The 24,377-nt window shown below is 42.7% G+C and overlaps 1 protein-coding gene across 2 annotated transcripts in view; it reads left to right on the top strand.

The window, feature by feature from the left end:
* LOC149863422 (cytosolic carboxypeptidase 6-like) overlaps positions 1–24,377 on the top strand; it is a 1,473,463-nt gene that overhangs the window by 26,330 nt on the left and 1,422,756 nt on the right. For both annotated transcript variants that reach the window (XM_090050142.1, XM_090050145.1), the window contains exon 2: positions 6,068–6,190. In XM_090050142.1, the coding sequence (XP_089906268.1) occupies positions 6,068–6,190 (123 nt within the window). The remainder of the gene's footprint in view (positions 1–6,067; positions 6,191–24,377) is intronic.

Here is a 24,377-nt window from a genome sequence, read left to right as displayed (position 1 = left end):
GTGCTGGGTGCAGTGTTTGCAGCTGTTGGCAGGCAGGAAGCTTGTGGGGTCAGTGTGTCAGCCCGGGGCTGCTCTGCCCCAGCTCAACGTGCTGTGGAGGGGCTGCCTGGGGCACGAGGGTGCTCCAGTGCAGGGCTAGCTGGCAGGCAGCCCCTGCACTGTAGAACAGCCCCGGTCACCGTCTATACATGCGGTTCGGCACACTAAAAGACTCCGCTGTAGGATAGTAATTAATTTACTGTGCCCTAATATGGATGCATGTATAGACAGTGATATTTTACTTCAGACCTAATTAGTCAACTGCAGTAAAGTGCATGTGTAGATGCACCCACTATATATAAATTCGATGGCATTAATTACAGAGACAAAAATGCAGTCGAGAATAATTCAAGATAGTATACATAAAAGGTAAATTTTCAAAACACTGGATCAAGCATTAATTAAGACTTGTAAAATACCTGTGTACTACAAGCTACATAAAGGCATTAGCCTTACTCTTGAGTTTGGGACTGTACTAGGAATAGAAGTAGGAGGCATTTTCCTGAGGTGCAATTCCTCTGGAATATGGGCAAGCCCCGCTTAATGCTGTTTCGCTTAGCACTATTTTGCTATAACACTCATTTTAAATTGATACCTGATTTCACTTAGTGCTCAGCAAGTTTCATTATAATGCTTGCGGTTGCCATCTTGGTTCATTAAAAACAATTGTGGTTGCCATCTTGGATCATCAAATACTTTCGGTTTTGCTTAACACTTGTTTCACTTAATGCTCATTTTTTCAGGAGCCAGTTAAGAGTGCTAAGCAGGGGTTGCCTGTATCCCCTTTCCCCTGAAGGGAGAGAGTGTGGGACATCAGGTCTTTGAGACACAGATTTCCTGAGTTTGTTGGCCAACACATGGAGAGGAGCCATAGCTGCCTCTGCTCCTCACTTCGAGCCCAGTTGTTTCCTTGTAGGAGTATTAAGGATACAGTTCCTGTTCTTACTTTTGAGCCTTTACCCAGGAGGTTTGTCCTAGTCATCCTCGTAGGACTTGCTCCTTTACTTCCTCTTGCTCTCTTTCAAGGTACAAAGTCTAGCTTTTTATTTTTAGCTGTGGATTATTGATCTTAGAGGAAATAATATCTGTTGCTCAGCTCTGTGGGGCATAGTAGCCCTAAATATTTAGTCATGTTATGTACAAAGCAAAAAGATATAAATGCTTCAGAGTTGCTGTTTATGGTTAGTAATTCAGCCTAAAACAAAATAACCTCTAGTTGCAAATACTAATAGTTTCTGTGAAGAAATAATAGCATGCAACATTTATAAAAATCAATCTTTGCGGTTTTTTGAGTGATGATAATGGAAGAATAGATGTAAATTCTAGTGTTTTGTCTTCCTTAGCTTCTGTACCCCTCAAAGATATTTCTTCCCAGGCGTAGGAACTTAGATGGCAAAGTTTAACCTGGATATATTTTTTTTATCCAGGATTTATAAACTGTAGAAAATATGGGTATATAATGGAACACCTGACAGATCCTTTACTTGTGGTGTCATTAATACATTGCTATAATTTGTTACCTTGACTAAGGTGTTTTGGCTCAAGAGGTAGAATACATTTTTGTATGGAAAGGTCAGTTTTAATTAATAAGCTGTTTTCATCATTCAGGGCCAATATGAATTGCTTGTAACATTTGTGTGAAATAGTTTTCAATATAAAAATAAAACAAATTGAGCTTTATGTCACATTCATCATCCCCATAACCCATTTAAATGTCAAAAAATCAGTACAGACCAAAAGTCTATTTCTAGAAGCCTCTGTAGGCCTATTTATCAGAGTGAAATAAGATATTATCATCACATTATTTCATCATGTGCCGTCTGCATTTAAAGATATACATATTTCTTTTAGGTTTCTCTGACATAAAAATAATTTTTCTGTTGTTAAATATTTGTTGTCCAAACAGCAGCAGCGCTGCTTAGAAAAAATTGAGGCGGTATGAAGAGAATGACCTAGTCATTATATTAGCATAGAAATGATTTATTTCTTTCATTAGAAGATATAAGAAACATTTTTTTGTTTTCTTTCATTTTTATTCCTGCAGATGAAAAATACCGTTTTGTTCTCCTACCACTGTGTTTGGAAACCGGTAGCATGGCTAGGGGTGGGTGAGCAGGGCACTAGCCCTGGGCGCTCATTTTGAGTGGGTTGCAGAAGGGTGGCCCAGGGGGGATCCTGCACAGCACTGGCAGCAGGAACAGCTGCTGCTGTGCAGGGAGCTGATGTAGCTGCCTCTGATGTTAGAGAGACTGTTGTGGCAGCAGCAGCTGGGAGCTTTTGAGTCCCCGGGAAGACTTTCCCCTACTCAGCACGCTCCCACCCACACTCCAGCTTTTGGTGCAACCACCCCTCCCTTCCCACCTTGGCACCCCCTGTCCAGAGCACCAAAATTCCCAGGTGTGCTTCGATTAGAAGCAAACATGTTGCATGCTGCAATAGGAATGCCCAAAGCAGCACAATTTAATGTTGTGCCAATGTATTCAATACTTGCATCAAAGAAAAACTGTCGTCAAAATTTGCTTGCAGTGAGATTGTATCGATACTATCTGTCCTGTCCCGTATTGATTTTGTTGTGAAAAAGCAAAAAACAGTACTTCGTCCTTGATAGTCATTGGTTTATTTCAGTATTCTGTTCTTTTTTTCCCTTTTAAGGGACAAAAATCAAGAAAATAAATTGTAGAAGAATGTGGGAATTAAAATGCACAAAAGTCAGAATTTTTGGTTACATCTTTCCCAGAAGTCAAATCTGCATGTAGCATTTTTTATAATTTTATATGCTTTTAAAAATGTTTTGGTTGATGCAAAATAATTCAAAATGAAATGAATAAATCTAACAGCATAAAATCTTTTTTTCCCTTTTATAAGCAATAACATTATTTAAATAGTAAGGAAATAAATACAACAGATTTGGGGGATACAATACATATGGGATTTCAGTAGATGATGGGAAATTGAAGAACTAAGTTTTGTCTTAAATAAGCGTTCTAAATTACATAGGCTCACAAGTTTATAAATAAGGTAAGGCAAAATAAAATTTACAGGAGAGTGCATAAGAGAAGAAGCGAGAAAGGGAAAAATGGTAGAAAAATAGGAAAAATCATAAAATCTCCCATCTATTAAGTATGAAACAATAGAATACTATTGTCAAAATGTCTATACAAATGTAGGGAAACATTATGTGCAGGAACAAGGACCATTTAACAGTATCACTAATAGAGTTCTTAATGAGATTTTTGATATATTTAATGTAAAATTAACTTAAATATAGATGAACTGCAGGTAGTTAAAAAATGTAAAATCAAACATGCTTGGATGACAGATTTCTTTAGGAGCACTGGCAGTTAACTTCCTGAGAGCTCAATACTAAAAGGGTCCAGAGTGTCCATTAAGGTTGACAGGAATAATGTAAGAAAGGATATATAATGTTAACCTCAAAGTCAAACAGGTGCACAATATGTTGTCTCATTGAAGGAAGATGATCTCTCATAGAAAATATGGCAGACTAGTGAGAAGAAAACCTAGCCACTCTACCTGCTCCTGGGTTGAGGGTGAAAGAGAAGGGAAGGAGAGAAGCTCTTGGGTTTTGATAGATTATCAATGACTTCACAGCTATAGATACACATAAGTAACTTACACAGTGTGGTGGAGCGCCTTTGGGATTCTCGCCACATGGCAGGGGCTGCAGTAGGCTGGGACAAAGCCAGCAGGGAAGGCAGCCAAATGAAGCCCCCCCGAATGTCATTCAAAGTGAAGGGGTGTGTGACGGAGCACCTTTGGGGTGTGCTTGCCATTTGAGGGCTCTCACAGGCTCTCAGGGGAGCCTGCTTTGGAGGAGCGACAGGGGAAACCTCTCCCGGGCACAATTTTAAGGGGGAAGGTGTGTGGCAGGGCACTGTTGGTGCCTGTCACTTTAAGACCGGAGCCAAGCAGCCAGCAGGTGCTTGATTGCAGCGGCCATTTTAGATCTCTGGCTGCCCATATAAACACGGCAGTTTGCTGCAGGCAGGGCAGGCAGGAACATTGCCTAGCTGCAAGGCTTCATTTATCATTCCTGGAGGTAAGGGAGGAGCTATAGTGGGTGGTTTGGAGGATCATGGTCCTGGGCATGACCTAAAACTGCACCCTGCTGGGAGTGGGTGGCCTGGTTGGGCTCTCGGTGGTGCAGAAGCCCCCAGGAAATGCCAGGCCAGTTACCACCTTGGTGAAAGGCAGGTAAGAGTGCCGTAACCCTAGCCCTCACCTTTGGGAGGGTCATGTAACACTGGAGATAATTGGGGCCAGGCATGGCTGCAGCCACCTGAGCCCTGTGCGGTGCAAGACCCTGAAGAAATGTAGTTGGGGCCAGGCACAGCTATGGTCACCTGAGCCCACCGGGGAGGGAAGCCCTGCGGCCCCAAGTGAGGTGGCGGTGTGGAGCCCCAGTGAGGGGGCAGAGATGAGGAACCCCAGTGAGGAGGGGAGAAGAACCAGAGTGCTAAAAGCCCAGTATGTTTATATATATCTATATAGAGCACAATGACATGCTGCTCCAGGCGGGGAGTGAGAGTCCCCGTGAGACCCTGGAACACTAGTCGTGGTATGTGTTACCCAAGCTCCCGCAACCAGGTGGGTTAACCCCTAGTATGGCTGGAAGGTGGACCCAGGAGAGAGAGTGAGGGTAGAGGCTCAGGGGTCTGATGTAGAGTACCTTTGACTGGTCAGTGATGGGACCAGGACCAGAATGGTCAAAAGGGCCAGGGGCCCACCGCGAGGGATGCCCAGAGCTGAGGGCCTGGGGTTCTGACTGGCTTTGGAGGAGAGGCCAGGGCCTGTGTGGCCAAAGGTCCTGGGGGGACCATGCCTGAGAGGGAAAATAGTTTCAGGGAGCTAGGTAGCCTGAATGAAGGCAGAGTAGGCTTCATGAGTGGAGGGATCCATTTGGGGGTCGAGAGTGGAGGATTCTGGGGCCCAGTGTGGGGCCGGTGGGATTAACATTTGTGGATGCCATCTGCGAGGCTTGGGCTGCAGTGTAGGGGAGGATCAGAGCTGCAGATAGTGCCCCCTGGCATTGGGGCAAGAATGAGCAGCCTCCTTAATTAAGAACAAGGCGTGGCAGGAGATTCAGGTGGGTGGCGTGCCCAAAGGCAAGTGGGGAAACTAGCACTGTGGCTAGTTGGGGAGCCTCATGTTGCCACATGTAGGGATAGATGATCATAACTTGTCCAGGAACATGTAGCTGTAATAAAAAGAAACAACACCGTGGCTTAGAGAACTGCTTGTTTCAGTAGGTTATTTTTCTTATGCCTTTCCCAGTTGCTGCCACACGCAGTTTCACCTCTTTACATATTAATTTCACCATAAGAAGTGGTACCACAAAGTTGTTCTTTTAATGTCTGTTATTCGTAGGAACTCAAAGCTTTTCTACAGTGAATTCTTCCCCCTTACAGTGCAGTAAGCTATGAATCTACAGCAAGTACCTAATAAAAGCACAGTAATCTGAGTTACTGCGCAGTAACGGCCTTGAATGCCTTTGTGGTGATGCTTCTGTGCATTAGCCTAATACTGCTGCGCAGAAGCGTCACGTCACAGTTTTTGTCACGTGACATTATTGTGCAGTAGTATCAGGCTGCTGTGCAGTCAGCATCTCATGTAGACGTGCTCAGGGAGGACTTGGTTTCTGAGGCTGCCTGGAAGTTGCACTGAAGCAACTGACAGTACCAGTGTGTGGACTCTATGGGCTGGGGGGGGGCTGGGGGAGAATTCGGGGAGCAGCATGCGTTAATAGTTTTTTATTTTCTTAGAACAGAAGTTTAAATCTACTAATTGGTGGGGCCTGTTAATATTAGGAACTTTAATAAATCAAATTATTAAGTAGCAAATATTTTTTTGAAATATGCTTTAAAAAGAAAGAACACAGATACACATGTAATTATGTGTGTGCAAATGCACAGTTATTGAACATGCAAAAGCAACAGGGCGACGGGGATCCCTCAATCTGTTTCAATAGTTTTGTTTTCTGTTTAATTCTGGCATTTTTTTATTGCAACAGGTAGTGACATAGGAAGTGACGATATCATAGCAGGGAATGTAAGCAAATATGCTGTTCTTCCACCTGGTTACTGTGGACAGCCTAAAAAAGGACATCTTATATTTGATGCTTGTTTTGAAAGTGGTAAGTACCTTCAATGTTTTGTATATAATGCATTAACCTTTACAATATTACTCTGTATTTGCATAAAAAATGCACTCTCTAAATTTAAAAATATATATATTTAATGCTTCTTAATTTGCTGATGTGTATATTTTAATTGACTTCAATAAGGCTGTTCACTGAAGTCAATGAAGACTACTCACGTTAATGAGATTTCAGTGGATCTGAAGTCCGTTGTAATTGATGGAAAGCCTTCCACTGGTTTCAGCACACTTGACTTCAGGTTCACGGTCAGTAGGATTTCACCCAAATCTTTATAAATTAATGCTTTGGTAAGAAACAGTTACCTCACATCTCAAGAACAGTACAGAAGTACAATGTTTAGAAGTGCCAGGTATCTCCAGGAATGTCCTTAGCATCTTGCAAGCTATGTCAGATTATCTTTAACTATATATGGCTTGTTTCAGGTTCTTGTAGCCAGAGCCAGCTCTCTTTACATTAGTGGAACCTTTTCCATTGCTGTGGGTTCAGGATTCAACCCTGGGACTCTAAAAGACAGATTATTTTTACAAATGTTGTACTTAGGGTGTTGGTTTAAAGACTAATTTTAAATTAATTCATGGTTTTTTATGTATTTCATAATATGTTTTAACATTTTGTTACATATATTGCTTAAATCTATTATTGCTAGCTTAATAAATACACAAAGCACTGTTAAACACCATATGTACAAAAGGCATTTGGCAGAATGAGCTACGATTTCCAGTGTGGTTTGTGAGAGAGGTGCTGGTAATGCCAAAAGTACTACAGTGCCTCATAAAATGAGCTCTTTATGAAGAATTAGGTCCCTCAGGGTGGAATACTGGCTGCCAGCTTTTAGATAAATATAAAATTGAGTTATTACATCCCTTGATTATAGTGTATAAAAGTTGAAAATGATGGTAGTGAATAATAAAGGATGTCCTATTGTTAAACTATAAACTATAACTATGAAGGCTGAGAAAATGTTTAAATACTATATTTAATAACTTGATATATTTATTAATCTTGACCTGTTCTCGGTTATGATTTTATGATTCCTGAATCAGAAAAAGTCAGTATAATTTATGAAACTAAACAATTAGCTAAGACGAGAAATGCAATCATTTACCAATTTTTCTGTAAAATGAAGATGTGGGTCATTAGATGAGTACTTATTTCCCGTTTTTAGAACGGTAGAATTAGAAATACTTTTCAACTTAAATAATTATTGAAAAAGGTAACTTTAAACAGTATCTTCATAGTCTACGTATGGATTTTGACAATACAGTTTGATTTACCTTTTGGAGGGCAGATAATAATATTAGTAATTGTGTTTGCACATAATGTAACATGATGGGACTCTGATCCTGTTTGACACTTCTGGATACTCCCAAAATATAAGCAATACTATGACTGACTCCATTTACTCTTTCTCCTTGACAATAGCAACACTGCATAACATTGTATACAGCTTATTTGCAAGTCATGTGTGTCTGATTTCCAATTTTACAGTCCGTTTTTTATTATATGTCAGTCCAGTGATTGTTTGGAACAATTTTTCTGGTCCAAGGTAGTTCCATACATACTAACTGATTACAGGATACTCCAGCTAATTGTTGACTGTGGTCAAATCTTCTGTCTCTTTCCATTAATGGGGCATCATCAAGTATAATCCTTGTATGAGGTGAATGGTGGGATGAACCTCCTTCTTCCCCACTCTGCCAGAGGGAGTGGAGAATAATCCCCCTCCTTGCCCCCTCGCCTAAGGGGCCCTCTGGCTAGCCCCTGGCCGGGCCTCTGACCCTACTGCTGGAGCCACAAGGGGGCAGGGCCCTGATGAGACAGTAGCCCCTGTCCTGGTGTTCGAGGAGCACAGGCCTCTTCCCAGCATGGGTGTGCAAGCAAGGGTTAGAGTTGCAATGAACTGTGATGAGAAGCAGCTCCAGGGCTTGGAGGGCGCCATAGCCCCTCAAGCCCCCCCTGCCCAGTGCCACTGCTGCTCATCAGTAGCAGCTTTCCCTGCCCCTGCCCACAGTGCCTCCCCCCTGGAAGAGGCTCATGCTCCGGGACACTGTGACAGGGGCTGCTGTCCCCATCAGGGTTGCTCCCTGCCTTGCCACTCTGGGTTGGGGGGGCAGAGGCTGGCCCTCATATCCCCCTTAGACATGTTCTTTCCCCTCCGGCATCTGGTGGAGGGGGCTTATCCCACTGCTCACTCCCTGCAGAGTGCAAGTGGTGGCAGTGGGAGTCAGTTTGAGCAGACCCCACCTTGCCCCCCATCTAAGGGGGCCTCTGGCCCTACCCCCACCCCTAGAGCAGTGATGGGGAGCAACCCTGATGGGGGCCGCAGCCCGTGTCATGGTATCAGCCCGTGGCATGAGGCTCCTTCCGGCGGGGGGCTGTGCGGCCATGCTGCGGGCAATCCAGGGAAAGCTGCCTCAGATGAGTGGTGGCAGCAGCTCTAGGGGAGCTTCCGAGCCTATGGCCTGCCTCTGCTCACTGCAGTCCGTGGCAGCTCTGACTCCCACTCGCCAGCAGGGCCCCCTAGGCGAGGGGGCAGGAGGGGGCTTATCCCACTGTCCACCTCATGCAGGGAGCAGCCAGCGGTCAGGTCAGTTATACCCTGGTTATGGTCCCATGGGGGCAGTAGGTTTAGAAGGGGGAATAACCCCCCTCCCTGCCCCTTCTGCCTCAGGGGCCATGCCAGCCTGTGTTTGGCCATGATCCTGGCCCCGCTGCTGCAGCATTGAGTGGGGAGTGCCTGGTGTACTCCAGCTCAAGTCCGTGCCAGTGGGACCAAGGGGGGATTTAAACCCCCTCCCTGGCCAGTTCACTTGAGGTTACTGCCGGGGCTGGCCATGTTCCCCTGGCACAGCTTCCCAGCAGCCAAGGGCTGCTCTAGCACCTCTGACTCCTGGCCTGAGCCACTACAGGCATGTGCCTGCATTTCGAGAATGTCTCTTCACTTGCAAATTGGTGCAATCCACACAGGTTAGACTGACCTGCAAAGACTGAATCAATTCAGGCTGTGGCTTTTTGAATGTCCGTGCCTAGCCTAGATGTTTGTGTACCTAACAGTGCATGGTACCTTGTGGCAGCCTTTAAAGGATCTCATGGCAACCTCCGGTGCTGTGGCATTGTGGCTGAGAGTCACTTGCCTACCAGATAGCTAACAGGAAATGGCTAAGTAGAGACATGGAGAAAGCTGGAGGTTAGGGATTTTGAGTCAGACTGAATCATATTTCATAGATCATTGGTTTACTGTTAAATAAAAGCACGTGTGTGAAACCTGAGATTCCCTGTTACCTCTAAAATACTACAGGTCCTTTGCAAATTCTGTGCCTTTTTAAGGATGTATTAAATATTTTATTAAATAATAAATATAATATGATTTTGCAAGACAAGGGAGAGAAGGGAAGAGAACTTTCCAGAACAGAAAAGGATGTTAACGTTGTAAGAATTGGTATTATAGTTAGTTGAGATACACTGCCATATTATTCATGTAGCTCAAAAACAAAGTTGGCTTGCCATTATTTAATAAGTTTGTTCTGACAGATTCTTTTGCTGTGAGAAACTCCATTTACTTAAAATGGAGAATATTGGTAGAGCTGTTTGTTTGTTTGTTTTAGGTACCTATCTTGCCTGCATCACCATAATTTTGAAATACCTTACAATCTGTACTGTATTTAATTTCTCTGTGCAGTAGGGAAGTGCTATTATTCCATTTTTGTATAGGGAACTGAGGCAGTGAGTCTGAGGAACTTTAACAAAGTTGCACAGGAAGACTGTGTTGGAACAGAAATTTTAGCTTGACCTCCTACAATCCAAGCCAGTATTCTTCCAAAAGGGCAAACAGACATTTATTATTTGTGCCCACTGTACGACAGTGGCTGTAGATCAGCTGGCATACAGATTTCCTGGTGCCATTTTATGATTGTTTGTGTTCCATAAGGTAATTTTAGAAAGATACCAATTTCACGGGAAGCCAGGAAATAATTTCAGTGAAAAACAGATGTATAGTTATCTTTGTGAATGATCAGCTAAAATAAAACAACTGTCACTTTTGAAGGCCTACAGATTAGATGAAAATGAATATTTCAGTGAACTATAGTTTCTCTCTTTTGCCCTCTATTAATACATTAAATGATCAGTTTGGAACTGATTTATTGTAATGTTTTGCCAGTATTCCTCTTTCACTCTACCTGGGACAAGATGGGTGCACAGGGACACTGCTCCTAGGGAATAGGTACTGATAGATTTGCTTCTGTTCACCGGCTGGTCTTTCCTGAGCTTAAGCGAGGATTTTGATATACGTACATTTTTCTTGAGAACATTTGCGTTGTGTATCTGGGGGCAGGCCGAGATTGGTTCTCTAAGCCTGCATGAGGCGTAGGTGAAGTTTTGGTGCCTAGGTTCCGAAGAATGATTTAGAATGTTGCAGTGCCTACAGCCACAAAAATCCATCAGGCAGCTAAATTCCTTAGGTGCCTCCATTATACTGAAGAATTCCCAGGGCATCTCTGCTAAGACTTCTGAACATGCTCAGAAATTTGAGTTAGACAGCTTAGGTGTTCCTGGATGTGTCTACACATGCACTAAATCTGGTAACTGTTTACTCACGAGTAAAATACTCATGAGTAAATGGTCCCAGGCAGGCATCTACAAGTGTAGAGAAGTGGGAGCAGATTTGCTGTTAATGGCTGCAAACTGCTCTCACTATCAGGGGCCCTGCAGTGGGCCCCTGCTGCCACCAGGGGGAACTTCAGGACCCTCCTGGGTAGTAGCCCAGGGGCTGGCAGGGAGCACCGGGCCAGGAGACAGTTGTCTTTTGGCCAGGGCTGAGATATTACTTCCCCTGGGGGCTGCCTGCTGGAGAGCCTGTTCCCTGCTCAGCTCCATGATTGCAGAGCTGGGTGGGGAACAGGTGGGAGAGCTTGTTCCCTGCCCAGCTCTGTGGTCATGGAGCTGCATGGGGAATAGGCTCCACAGCCCCTGCCAGCAGGGAACTCTCAGCATTGGCTTTGCAGTTATCTGGGTAGCCCTGGGAACTGGCTCTGGGAGATAAGGATCTCTCAGCCCCTTCTCCCCAATTGCAATGGCAAAGCAGGGGCTGAGAGATAAGGCTCTCCCAGTCCCCACTACTCTATTGCAATCTTGGAGCGGGGTCTTGGAGTTCCCTGCAGCCAGGGCAGGGGGACACAGTGCCCTCCTGGGTTCCAGTGGCAGAGTCTGCCCTGGCAGCAGGCATCTCCCGGGGGAGGGAACCATCTCCTGTCCGCTGGTGGCCAGCTGATTGGGAGCAGATTTGCTCCAAGTCAGGTGTCTATACAAGCGCTATTGTGCATTAGAAATCACAAGTATTTGCTACTTGCATTTGCAGGTAGCAAATTGACTCGTGATTAGCAAGGTTCACGGTGCAGTAAGCATGTGCACGTATAGATGCATATGTTTACTGCACAGTAAACTATGCTACTTTGCAGTAAAGCATCTGGTGTAGACACCCCCCAATCCCTAAGTGCCCCCTTCCTTTGTTGTGATTCAAACTGTACCTGAGGAAGCAACTGAACTTCACCTTCATATGTGGATTGGTGGGTGGTCAATCCCCACAACTAATTCATATTAAAAGCATTAAATTCAGTTCAAACGTGATAGTGGAGGTACCCACATTTTTCCCAATAGTCCAGTTATGATCATAGGAAAGTAGGGCTAAAGGAGACTTCATGACATCATCTATTTCAGCCCCCTGCTCAAGGCAGGATCATCCCTGATTTAACTATCCCAGTTCTGTCCCATACAGCCACAGTGAAAAGCCCATCTCCATCTTCTCTATAACTGCCCTGCTGGTATTTAAAGGCTCATTATCAAATCCAGCTCTCTGCATTTTTCTTTCTTACCTGTTTACATTTTTCATAGTTTTCATAGATGTTAGGGTTGGACGGGACCTTAAAGATCATCAAGTCCAGCCCCCTGCCCCAGGGGCAGGAAGTCAGCTAGGGTCAAAGGATCCCAGCCAGATAAGCATCCAAACGTTTCTTGAATGCGTCTAGGGTAGGTGCCTGCACCACTTCTGGAGTGAGTCTATTCCAGGTCTTGGGGGCTTGGACAGTAAAGACATTTTTTCTTATGTCCAGCCTCAAATGGTCTTGGAGGAGTTTATGACCATTGGTCCTTGTTTTTCCTTGGGGCACTCTGGTGAACAGATATTCTCCCAGATCCTGATGGACACCCCTTATGTACTTATCAGCAGCCACGAGGTCCTACCTGAGTCTGCACTTTTCTGGGCTGGAGAGTCCCATGGCCCTCAGCCTCTCTTCATAAGGCCTGTTCTCTTGCCCTCTGATCATGCACATGGCTCTCCTCTGGACTCTCTCAATCTTCTCAACATCCTTCTGGAATTGTGGAGCCCAGAATTGGATGCAGTGGATTTTCTTGATGTGTGGGGCCCAAACTGAACATAGTACTCCAGATGAGGCTTTTCCCATGCCAGAGTAAAAAAAAATAACTTTCCCTGGTTTTCAAGTGACACTCCTGTTAATATAAACCTGTTGGCTGTTGGCTTTTTTTTGCAACAAGCAGATTGTTGGCTCCATATGCTGAATATGGTATACTGTAACCCCCAGGTCTTAATCTCCAGTACCGCAGCTTAGCCAGCCATTCCCCAGTATGTGTTTGTATATTCTGTCTCAAGTGCAGAACTCATCACTTTCCCTTGTTAAATTTAATCTGGTGATTGTGGACCACTCTTCCAGTCTATCCAGGACATGCCGGATCCTAGCTGTAACCTCCCAAGTGTACTTTATTTGGAGTACTTGTCCAGGAGGGTGCCCTAGCACCAAGATATTGAATAGGCTAGATGAGGACATTCTGTCTCCCTTTTGTTGAATCTGGACTGTGAGTAGTCAAAAATTTAAGTGTCTTAGGGCCAGCAAGTGAGAGCATGCCTTCAAGCTGAGTGGTTATGACACTTTTTTGGTGAGGGGTTATCCTGTGTCTAGTCCCTGGTATCAGGAGTGTTTCTGTTTTTCAACTATAACTATATAACGTAAAATGCTTAAAACATTATGGAAGCAGTCTCAAAACCCAGGAGAGGGCCATAACCCCTAGGCAACAAAGAAGGACCCCCATGTGCTTGATCCCAGCATAATTCTAGCTAAGTCTGAACAAAGTTAGAAATTGATTTCCAGGAATCGGGAACAATGTTAAAATGGTACGGTTTTATTTTAGGGGTGTAATCCTCAAAGGGAATTTACAAAACACCTTTCATAGATGAGCCTACAAACTTCACTTCATAAATCTACTGAATACAAAAAATCATGGACTCAACATAGACATTAGATTATGACACATTATAGCCTGCCTGCCATCTGATAACCCCAGTAACCTCTCTTGCATTTTCATAGACCTGCATTTTGCATATTGGCTTCTCTTCTGTCCAGGAGATCACAAAACTTTCTTTTCTGAAAGTTGAAAGAGTGAAGTTGGCTCACACAAGTACATGTATTCCAGCCCTGTTGCAAAAGCTTTCATAATGTTAAATGCAGAGACTTTTCAAGAGCTTTTTCAAAATATGCATTTGTGCTTGTTAATCTCCTCTGATGCTCTTTAAATGTTAAAGAAATAATGTGTTTCTTGAAATTAAAAATTAAACTGCTGTCTGCTTCTACTCTTGTTTCAATCAGAAAGTGGAACTGTGCCAAGAGTCATTAAATTTTCCATCCTTTGGATGAATTCTCATTTTTTATGACAAAAATGTTAAGATTGGATAATTTGTTCAATGTGGTCTGTGTTCAAGAGGTCATCATTAAACAAAGTTTTGTAAAATTTGAGATTCAACCTTTAATTACTGTAGATCTGATTTCATTATGTTGACTGATTTACCACCACCTTATGGTGGAAAAACTGACAAAAATTGGTGAGTCTCTTCTTGTTCTACAGGAAGTTTACTGACTTGCACATTTTGTGTTTAACAGCCTTATAAAAGTGCAATGCTGATGAAATGCAAATGATATTAATCAGTTGGAGCAAGTTATAATCTACATTGTATTAAGTGATCTCATGTGGCTTTTATAAGTACATTTATATAATTTTTGTTAATCTTTTAAATACTTTTCTCTAATTCAAAAGCAAGTTAACATACTTCAGAAAATCTTTGTGTGAAACTTAGTCTTACAGTAATTGAGCGCAACAGCATTTACTTCATCGAGGCTGCAGTCCACACACAACTGGCCTTTCAGCTTTACCATAAAATGTTGACATATTTTTCTTTCACTGTCATGGGATAGCTTTTATATTTTCAATAGTGATAAGAGAAATATTCAGAACTTATAATGCAAAAATTTAGAACTTATAATAGAACCCTAAGACCTTTCAAATTTGCATGTTAAAACAAATAAGCTCTTCTTACATCTCAAAAGAAAAGAAATTTGCCCAATTGTTGGAATCATGCCAAAATATTTAATACTTCAAGAGAAAGATTGTTAAAAGAATATTTTATTGTATTTTGAGACCTCTGTCTTATAATATATGCTGTCTATAGTATAATACAAATAATAATAGTGCCCATCTTTAAGAAAGGGAAGAAGGAGGATCCATGGAACTATATACCAGTCAGCCTCACCTCAGTCCCTGGAAAAATCATGGAGTAGATCCTCAAGGAATCCATTTCTAAGAACTTGGAGGAGAAGCAAGTGGTCAGGATTCACCAAGAGGAAGTCATGACTAACCTACCTGACTGACCCTGTGGATATGTAGAAAGCAGTGGACATGCTATAACTTGAATTAGGCAAGGTTTTTCATATAATCTCCTACAGCATTCTTGCAAGCATGCTAAAGAAGTACAGGTTGGATGAATGGACTGTAACATGGATAGAAAGCTGGCTGGATTGTTAGGGTCAATGGGTAGTGATCAGTGGCTTGAGGTCTAGTTGGCAGCTGGTATCAAGTGCAGTGCCCCAGGAGTCAGTCCTGGGGCAGGTTTTTTACAATATCTTCAATAACAGGCTGGAAAATAGGATGCATTGCGGTGGGGAGTAGTAGATATGCTGGAAGGTAAGACTAGGATTCAGAGTGATATAGGCAAATTGGAGGATTGGGCCAAAAGAAATCTCATGAAACTCAACAAGGACAAATGCAAAGTTCTGCACTTAAGACAGAAGAATCCCATGCACCGGTACAGGCTTAGGATCAACTGGCTAAGCAGCAGCTCTGCAGAGAAGGATCTGGGGCTTATAGTGGATAATAAGATGAATGTGAGCCAGCATTGTGCCCTTGTTCTCAAGAAGGCTAATAGCATCCTGGGCTGCATTCGTAACAGTATTGTCAGCAGATCAAGGAAAGTGATTCTGCCCCTGGCGAGGCTACACCTGGAGTATTGTGTCCAGTTTTGGGCCCCCCACTACAGAAAGGATGTGTACAAATTGGAGAGAGTTCAGCAGAGGGCAGTGAAAATGGTTCAGGGGCAGGAGCACATCACTTACGAGGGGAGACTACGGGAACTAGGCTTGTTTAGTCTGCAAAAGAGAAGACTGAGGGGGGATTTAACAGCAGCCTTCAACTATCTGAAGAGTGGTTACAAAGAGGGTGGAACTGGACTGTTCTCAGTGGTGAAAGATAACAGAACAAGGAGCAACAGGCTAAAGTTGCTGTGAGGGAAGTTTAGGTTGGATATTAGGAAAAACTTTCTGACTCAGAGGGTGGTGAAGTACTGGAGTGGGTTTTTTAGAAAGGTGGTGGCATCTCTATCCTTGGAGGTTTTTAAGGTCTGGCTTGACAAAGTCCTGGCTGGAATGATTTAGTTGGGGCTGGTCCTGCTTTGAGCAGGGTTTAGACTAGATGACCTCCTGAGGTTCCTTCCAACCCTAACTTTCTATGATTCTGGTTTATACTTTACCATTGTTTTTTAATGGGCATTTCTGCTTAAAACTGATGGCATGATCTGCCTTTTTGTTATTGCAAATTAGGAGACTGAACTTGTTCATAGGATTATCAGATTACTGTAGGCCTCAGTTACCAAAATATTTTCTGAAATTGAGTCCTTCCGCTTCTATGTATCTGTCTGTCTGTCTGTCTATCAGGGGTGTGCAAAGTGGGCATTATTCAATTTGGATTTGGCCTGAATCAGGGACAGTGATTTGATGTGTTGATTCGGATCACTGTCCCTGATTCGTCTGGGCTGAATTGGAATGTGAAGGTTCAGTGCTGATTTGGAGGATCAGTGATTTGGATATACACTCAGTTTTAAAAGTTTTTTTCTATATACCATGAGGTAGCAGGCGTGGCTTGTGAACACTGTGATGCTGGGGCTCATGGAGTGTCCCACAGGAGTGCGGGGTCCTCCATGTGCTCAGCCATGGCCACTTCCAGGTCTGCCAGGAAGTGTGCCGGTGCTCCCCCCCGCGCCCCACTGGCTTGGTGATTGGCTGCGGGGGGATCCCGGGTGCTCCCCCCAGACTCAGGGGCACCAGTCACTGAAATGGGGGGATGAGGGAGGGGACCCCTGTGTGCTCCCCACCAGACCCAGAAATGGAACGGAAGTGCTTCTGGTCCATTTCCCGGTCTGCTGCCGCACGTGCTGGGGAGCCCCCCTACGCTCCTGTGGGACAGTCCATATGTCCCAGGACTGCAGCTCTCACGAGCCCCTGCTACCTAGAGGTATGTAGAAAAAACATTTAAAGCTGTGTCTATGTCCCAATCTTTCCGAATCTCCCCAAATCGATTTGGAGGGTTCTGATTCGATTCGGAGAGATTAAACCGTCCTCTAATTTGATTTGGATTTGGAGATTTGGTCTCTGAATCGGTCTGAATTTTTGCCGAATCAAATCAAGGTGCTGAAGCTTCGCACAGCCCTACTATCTATCTATCTATCTATCTATCTATCTATCTATCTATCATGAAAACTAAACTAAGAAAATAAAGCTGTAATGTTATCAGAATACTCCAACAAACACAGCAGAATAGAACGGTACTTCAGCTCTAAGAGCTGACGATAACTGACTGCAGAATACTCCCATAGTTGTAAAATGCTTTGTTCCGATTCTGTTTGCATTCAGGTAAATGCCAAATTTTCATTCATTTAATTAGCACCAGGATCATTTCTAAGTCTGGGTTAACACAATACAGCAGAGATAATAGAGGTACAGAAAGAATGAAAAAACACTTACGAAAGCTGCTCTCTGTCAACTGTATTTAGATACTATTACTAGTGACCTGTGCTGTCTTTTGGAGAAGAAACCAATTCCCCACCCAGGTTTCCTGGGTTATAAAAACCCTTTATCTTGTATGATTGACTAGCTGTGAATAACTCTCTTAACGAGATTACTATTTTGACCTTAATTTCTATTAGCGTTTGTTCTGAGGAAAGATGTAGTGGAAGTTTTTATGTATGTTTCTGTTGACAATGTCTGTTTTTAGTTTACTTTTGTGCCATTGAAGTATATTTGGTTCATTAAACACTAGATATTTTTGGAGTTGCTGGCAGTAACATATACTGTACTTCACATAGAGATATTAAGTGGTTGTTGCTACCAGTGGGGATAATTTAACAAATGTTTCCCTTTTTTGTAAATGTAGGTTGCCAGTGTATATCAGCGTTACTCTATCAAGAGTAGAAAATACATTTGAACCTATTGCAAGTTAGAAATCACAAAAAATTAAGAATGGGAAGATTGATTTTTTTTTAAGTTTTATATTTTTAATGACAACCACTGTATGACCTCAGGCATAGATTAATGGATGTAGTATGCACAAAGTGATATCAGCTAACATATATGACATTACTCAGATGTCTCAAACTCCGGAAAATGCATGTGAATGATTTATGGAATTGATATTAATCTCTTTCCAGTAAATGCATTACTAAAGTTACATGGGAAATTGATGTTACTGCTGTAATGCCAAATTAATTTCTTTCTTGCTAGGTCAGCATTGTAAATGGAACTACATTTTAACCTTTTATATATCTAAACAGGATACAACGTGGAAGACATTTTTACAAATATCACCTGGGGTATGTTAGTGTTCAAGTGCTGTCTGCAAATATATACAGCATTGCTTACATACTTTAAGTTGTGGGAACTATATCTTAATGATATATGGAGCTGATACTAGTTTGAGAACAATTAGTGTAAGAACGTTAATCCAGGTTCTAGTGAGGAAATTGTATGGCAGGAAGGATGTGCCTCACTGAAAGCTACCAAAGCCTTTCCACTGTAAGGCCAGTATCCTAGATGTGGAATTGCATGGGTACACGGGTCCCATGGAAATCAGTCAGAACTTTATCAGTACATCTTTCTATTTGTGAAGGTGTGGTGCCAAATTATCTTTTTCAGTGGCTTATACTTTCACCCAGCTTTCAACTTTAGGGCTCAGTTTATCCATGCTTGGTCTATGACACTGATTTTTTTTTTTTATTAGTTTAAGCAAAGATGATTCAGACATTTTTGAGTATGACAGAATGAGCCTCATCTACTCCTTGCTTTGAGATGAATATCGAGTTTGTCTCCCTCTGGCTCTGCCCAAGGTTTTCCATCTGGAAAAAAAAGAGGAGAAAAAATAGGAGAGAATAGCAACGACACTGCTGCTATGAAGGAACACATGACCACGTTGAACTAATGACTAATATCCTTATCTGAATGTACAATCACTGAAATAAATGCAGCTGTGTTTATTTCAGTGCAATCAGACATATTTGAATATAAAATCATTGACATAAATGCAGCTGTGTTTATCTTAATTGTTGCATGTTCATCTGGACATGAGTGTGACATCAGTTTATCGTCAGTGAAGGTACAGATGTACAGACATATGAAGGACACAGAAAAAGCTCATTTCAGCTAAAAGTGTGCAGGAAACATTTTGGCTGGGTTGGTGGTCATGGTACCTTAGAAATTAGGAACACACACTGGAAATCACTACTGCGAAGGCCCCAAATATTTGGAACCTAAATTCTGATGATAGAAACAGCTGTCCAGAAAAAAGGTTCTCTGTAGAGGAAAAGATGCCCAATCCTGCAGATACAATGGAAGAAATTGTTTTGAAGAATTCACTCTTGAAAAAAGGAATTTTATTAATTCTCAGTGCCTGCTTTGACATTAGCATGGTCCTAACCTGCAACCTTATTCTGGGCTTGCATCTAATAATGAGTTCTAGAATATGCTTGCAAACCTCCTTCTGAATCCCATCCCACTGGGTACCCAGGTCTGTGCAGGTTATTGAAAGTATTTGGCAGGAAGGCAGACAGAAATTGAATATTTATTTGTTACAGTGTTGGTCTCTCTTCTTCAGGGCATTCTCTGTCTTGTTGCCACATATGGATATTGGAATTATTTCTTCTGTGCACCAGAGCCATCCAGTAACAGAGCTAGGACAAACTGATCTCCAACTTGGTTTGTGGATATGGGGATGAGTATGACACTGAAGAAATGATCTCACTCAGAATTAAAGCATTGTATACAGTAATTGTTCTGGAGCTAAGAGCCATTAGAAGGGCTTTATTTTCACTTGGGGGAGAAGCTGAATGTTTTGCCAGGCTACTTAACGGCATTTTGTTCAGACATTTCATCAGCTCTTGTCAGTACCCATCTGCGTTATCTCTGTTTTACAGATGTCAGCAACCCAGAAAGTCTGATTCTCTACTGAATGACCATATGTAGTAATTTTCACCTGTGCAAATTCCAGTGACCTAAAGATGCTGCCATTCTGAGCTGGTAGTCCTTTGCACTCACTTTGTGTGGGGGACGATTATGACATAAGCTTCCAAGGCAGAGAATTATCAAGCCCAGGAGTATGAATTGACTTGGTTTATGTAGTCTAAGTGAACTAGGCAGAGGACTGAAGGTAAGGATATGCACATTTCAGTTGTGGTCCTGCTGCTGACAGCGTATAGTTGTATCACAAGTTACATAACTGTTCTGAACTTGTTTCCTGATCTATGAAACTCAGTTAATGGGCTATTTACTATAGTTAAAGGGGATTAAAACCCAAAGCATTCCAAATCCTAAATGTTTTTTTCAAAAACTTTCAGCTGAAAACCAAAATTAGAGGTGTGGTCTGACATAGGACTCTTGGCCGAGTGAGAACAATGTGGGGAAAGGATCCATCCAACAATTCTCACAAGGCACAGTGGTATCAATTTTAAACTGTTTTGTTTTGTTTTTTTGGACATACACTTGTAGGTTTTTGGTTGTTTGGCTTTTAGGAAAAAGTCAATTTTCTCTGGATAGCAGACACTTGACAAAATGATTAATTGAAAACCCAATTTTCAGTTGATAAAACATTTCAATGAAGATTTTTCAATGGCTCCCAATACTTACCAGCTACCAAGACAATCATGTGGCCTAATACAATAATGGTAAAATGCTTTTTTACCAGCTGATCAGTTGCTGAAATGGGAATGGAATAAAGGTGTTTATGGATTCTGGTTTCTCCTTGTAATAGACTTAGCACATTGGTTGCCACTCAAAGTCCAGCTAGAGAGTTTTCTGAATGGAGGGGCATGGAAACCTTGTCTATTTATCTCCAAAAATTAAAATACATTTCAGTTAAACTCGGTTGTTGTTGATCTTTTTTTTTCGAAGTTGCTTTTTAATTCTTAACTACCATTGCTGTGGAACAGAAGAAATGGTCTTGCGGTTAAAGCTGCAGATGGAAACTCAAAAGATTCTGCGTTGAAGCTTCAGCTTTGCTGTTTCCTGTGTAACCTGGGGTAAATGACAGCCTGTCTCAGTTCTGAAATGGAGGTAAAATTTATTTCTTATTGCAGGTTATGCAAGCACTTTGTGTGGTTTATACAGCCTTGAGCTACGGGGATTGAACTAGGTGATTGTGGCAGAAAGCCACCTTGGTTTCTCCCCAAAATCTCTGCCCTGTGACTATGTGATTAGATGGGCCAGCACAGAGGATTCACACCTCAGCCTGTCTCTTTAGGTAACCTGAGCTGGCTGCAGTCCTGAGGGAGGGGGGAAACCTGCTCCCCCTGCCTACGTGACTGGCATCTGTTACCTGGGTGAGGGGCATCTACTTGGGGAGCTGGAATCTGCCCGGTAACAGGTGATGTATTTCAAATTGGTTGGCCGACAGCCAACTGGGGCTGACCTCCACTGGCCCAGGTGAATGAGGTCACAGGGGCTATATAGGTTGGCGGGGGAGGAGGCTCGCTCTCTTCGGCCATGAGGTGAAGCAGCAGCAAAGCAGGGGAGACAGAGGAGCCTTGCCATCGGGACCTAGCTCTCTCTCTCACCCCCAGACTCCAGAGGGGAAACTGGAGACCTCTGGAAGATGCTTGTGAGTAAGCTGGTCAATCGGATTAGATATCTAGCTGGCAGTAACACAGATGCGTAATCAAAAGGCTACCTCAGCCACACTGTTTGCTCTTTAGGTTTTCTAGGATATTGCTCAATCCTGTACCCTAGTTTCCCCTACCCCCTGTAATCAATAAAGTTCTCCTTTTTGACTGGTGTGGGAGACTTATTGAGGGGTGGATCTAAATTATGCCTAAGAGACCCCTTAGGTCTGTGGACTAAGGGAGACTTTACTTTTTGCCCCCTTGACTTGGGGAAGTGCCCCAAGTGCCTGTACCGGGTCGAGTACCCGTCGGACTATTAGGCCTGTGTTTCCCCGAGGACACAGGGCTGAGACAGTCCCTTCTCGGGGTGGTGGCGGCTATGTTACCCCCAGACTAGCAAGTGTGCTCTGGGAGAGGGGTCGACCAAGCATAAGGTGCCCCTAGGGAGGCATTCGGAGTCTGGAAGGTGGTAGGGCGCAGGGAGGTGGGCGGCTCAATGCAGGAGCGCCCCCTACTGGCCCGCCACAGTGATCACCTAAGGTTACTTCCCAGCACTATTCTTCTGTGATTCTACCCTGTAAATCAGGGTTGTCCAACTTCTGGGTGGTGGTGGGCTGCTTGCCCCATGGGTTGCAGGTCCCTGCGCTGCACACTGCAGGGTTCTCCCTCCTGCCATGCAGGCAGTTGACTTCCTCCCTGCCCCTCACCATGTGCTGCTCAACTCTGATCCTGGCTATGTGTGCAGCAGGAGAGGGGGAGCTTGGAGCCCCCAACTGTCTTAGCCGCAGGAGCAATGCGGGGAAACTGTGGCCAGGAAAGATCCCACAGGCCTCAAGTTAACCCCCTGTGAGCTGCATGCAGCCTGTGGGCTGCCAGTCAGACAGCTGTAAATCAAATTAAAATTTTTTTTTGGCTAGAAGCAGACTTTGCTGAATGAAGCAGTTGAGCTGTGTTGCAAAATAATCCACTTCATTGGAAAAGCACATCACCCTTTGCCGCAACTCTTGATCGTATGTGGTAAGGGACAGTGTGATCTCCCTGGTTGTACTGCCCAGCCAGATCCGGAGTATGGGTCTGGCTGAACAGGGAAGAACTTTTCCCTTCCCAGCCACACTTGGGGCATGGGTCTAGTTGAGCAAGGAAGACAGAAGTATTAGACATGTACCACAATAAAGCACTGGAGTCTATTACCACATTTGTTGCACCACTGATTTTCGTGTCACGTGGTGCAACAATGGGCATCAGTGTTTATTTGCTCAGCATTGTGCTGCCATAAAAAAAAGTTATGGCAGAACAAATGAGACATCAGGCAATGTCTGCTTTCATCCTTTGTGTGACTGAGCTGCTACTGTGCTGCAGGATTAGGTTGGACAGTACACTATGAAGTATACAATGCTCCATTCCCTTGAAAAAAATATTAGTTGAAAACGCATTTTGGGAGAGATTCTCCAGCACAAACTATTCCTGTTTTTCTATTTCAGGATTAATGCATTATATATTATCAGTTTCTGAGAGGGAAATAATTTATTAACATCTTTTCTGATAAACTCAAAGTTAATTGGGATACAAAATGTTAACTTTGAAACACATTATTCCTTTGGTTAAGCAAATAATTTTGTATTTGCATTTACTGATTCTGCTCGCTGCCCTAATTGCCTTCTCGATTCAGATTTTACCATGATAATTTTGATTTAGTGTTTGTATTTCTAAAAACAAACTGAGAGCAAACCATATATTATCACTGCATGCTCTTTCAGCAGCTAGTGGAAACTCTAGGATCTACTACAATGACATAATACAAAGGTAAATTACCATAATATATAAGGGGATATTATTGTGTGTTAGCAATCTGTGATAGATTACTAGTCTGTTTTGCACCCAGGCAAAATTATCTGCTTTCCATATTTGATGAACTGTAAACTGGCTTCTGGTTTGGTATACTTGGCTTTTTAAGAGTTATTTGAATATTTACTGTTAAGTTACTATATTGTAAACAATAGATAATTTGATAGCCTTTACTAAGCCTAATTTATTGTCAAATTCTGGTGTATAAAACATTTCAGCCTTTTCCATGACTATAGTATAAAAAGATTGAGTGCCAAAGAATAATAAATCTGGAAATCTTTTTTCTTTATTTTAACATTTATTAGTTAGCTTAGAAACCCTATATTCAGAAAGGTCTTCTGAAATGGTTAACTAATCATACTGAGGCTATTTCTGTCCCTTTTTTAGTTGTCTGCTCTCAATCATAGATTTAATTAGCATCACACACTACTTAAATTGACTTGTAAATAAGCAGTGTGGTCTTCAACTGGTCTCTGAACCGCACAGTCCTTCCTCTTTTGATCATGGTGCTTTGTGGCCTGCAAGAAATGTTGAAGGTTGACAGTGGCCTGTTTTTTTTCCAGAAGTTTGGTAACTGCTGTACTATAGCAAAATATGTTCTCTGGTCCAGAGAGCACAAAATCTTAGCATCTATTCTACAGTCCAAAGATGTGACTTCAAACTTGTTTAGATGTACTAGCTTGTATATCGATAGAACTGTAGTGCACAAAAGGATGGGGCTCACAGAGAAATGCAAAACCCACCCTAGCTTGTGGGTAAACATTCAGGTGTTTAGCAAGAGATGAGCTCCAATTGGCTGCAAGAACTTAAACTTCCTTCAAGATCTGAGCTTGTAGTTGAAAACTAGCTTAGCTATGTCTTCATGTGCTGCAGTGTTGACCTACCCATAGGCAAGATAAACTAAGACAATACAGAACACTAGGGTTACAAAAAAATCTTGATTTTAATGTGCACTGGTGTTCTGTCATATCCTTTCATCTGAAAAAATAAAGACTGATTGACATCAAGATAAAAACTTAAATCCTTGTTCATTATTATTACAAATGTGTGAGAAGTCTTAGT

Source organism: Crocodylus siamensis, chromosome 5 (genome assembly GCF_052110815.1).
Source record: "Crocodylus siamensis isolate JL-2025a chromosome 5, ASM5211081v1, whole genome shotgun sequence".
Lineage (NCBI taxonomy): Eukaryota > Metazoa > Chordata > Crocodylia > Crocodylidae > Crocodylus > Crocodylus siamensis.
This window is presented reverse-complemented; position numbering and strand designations above follow the sequence as displayed.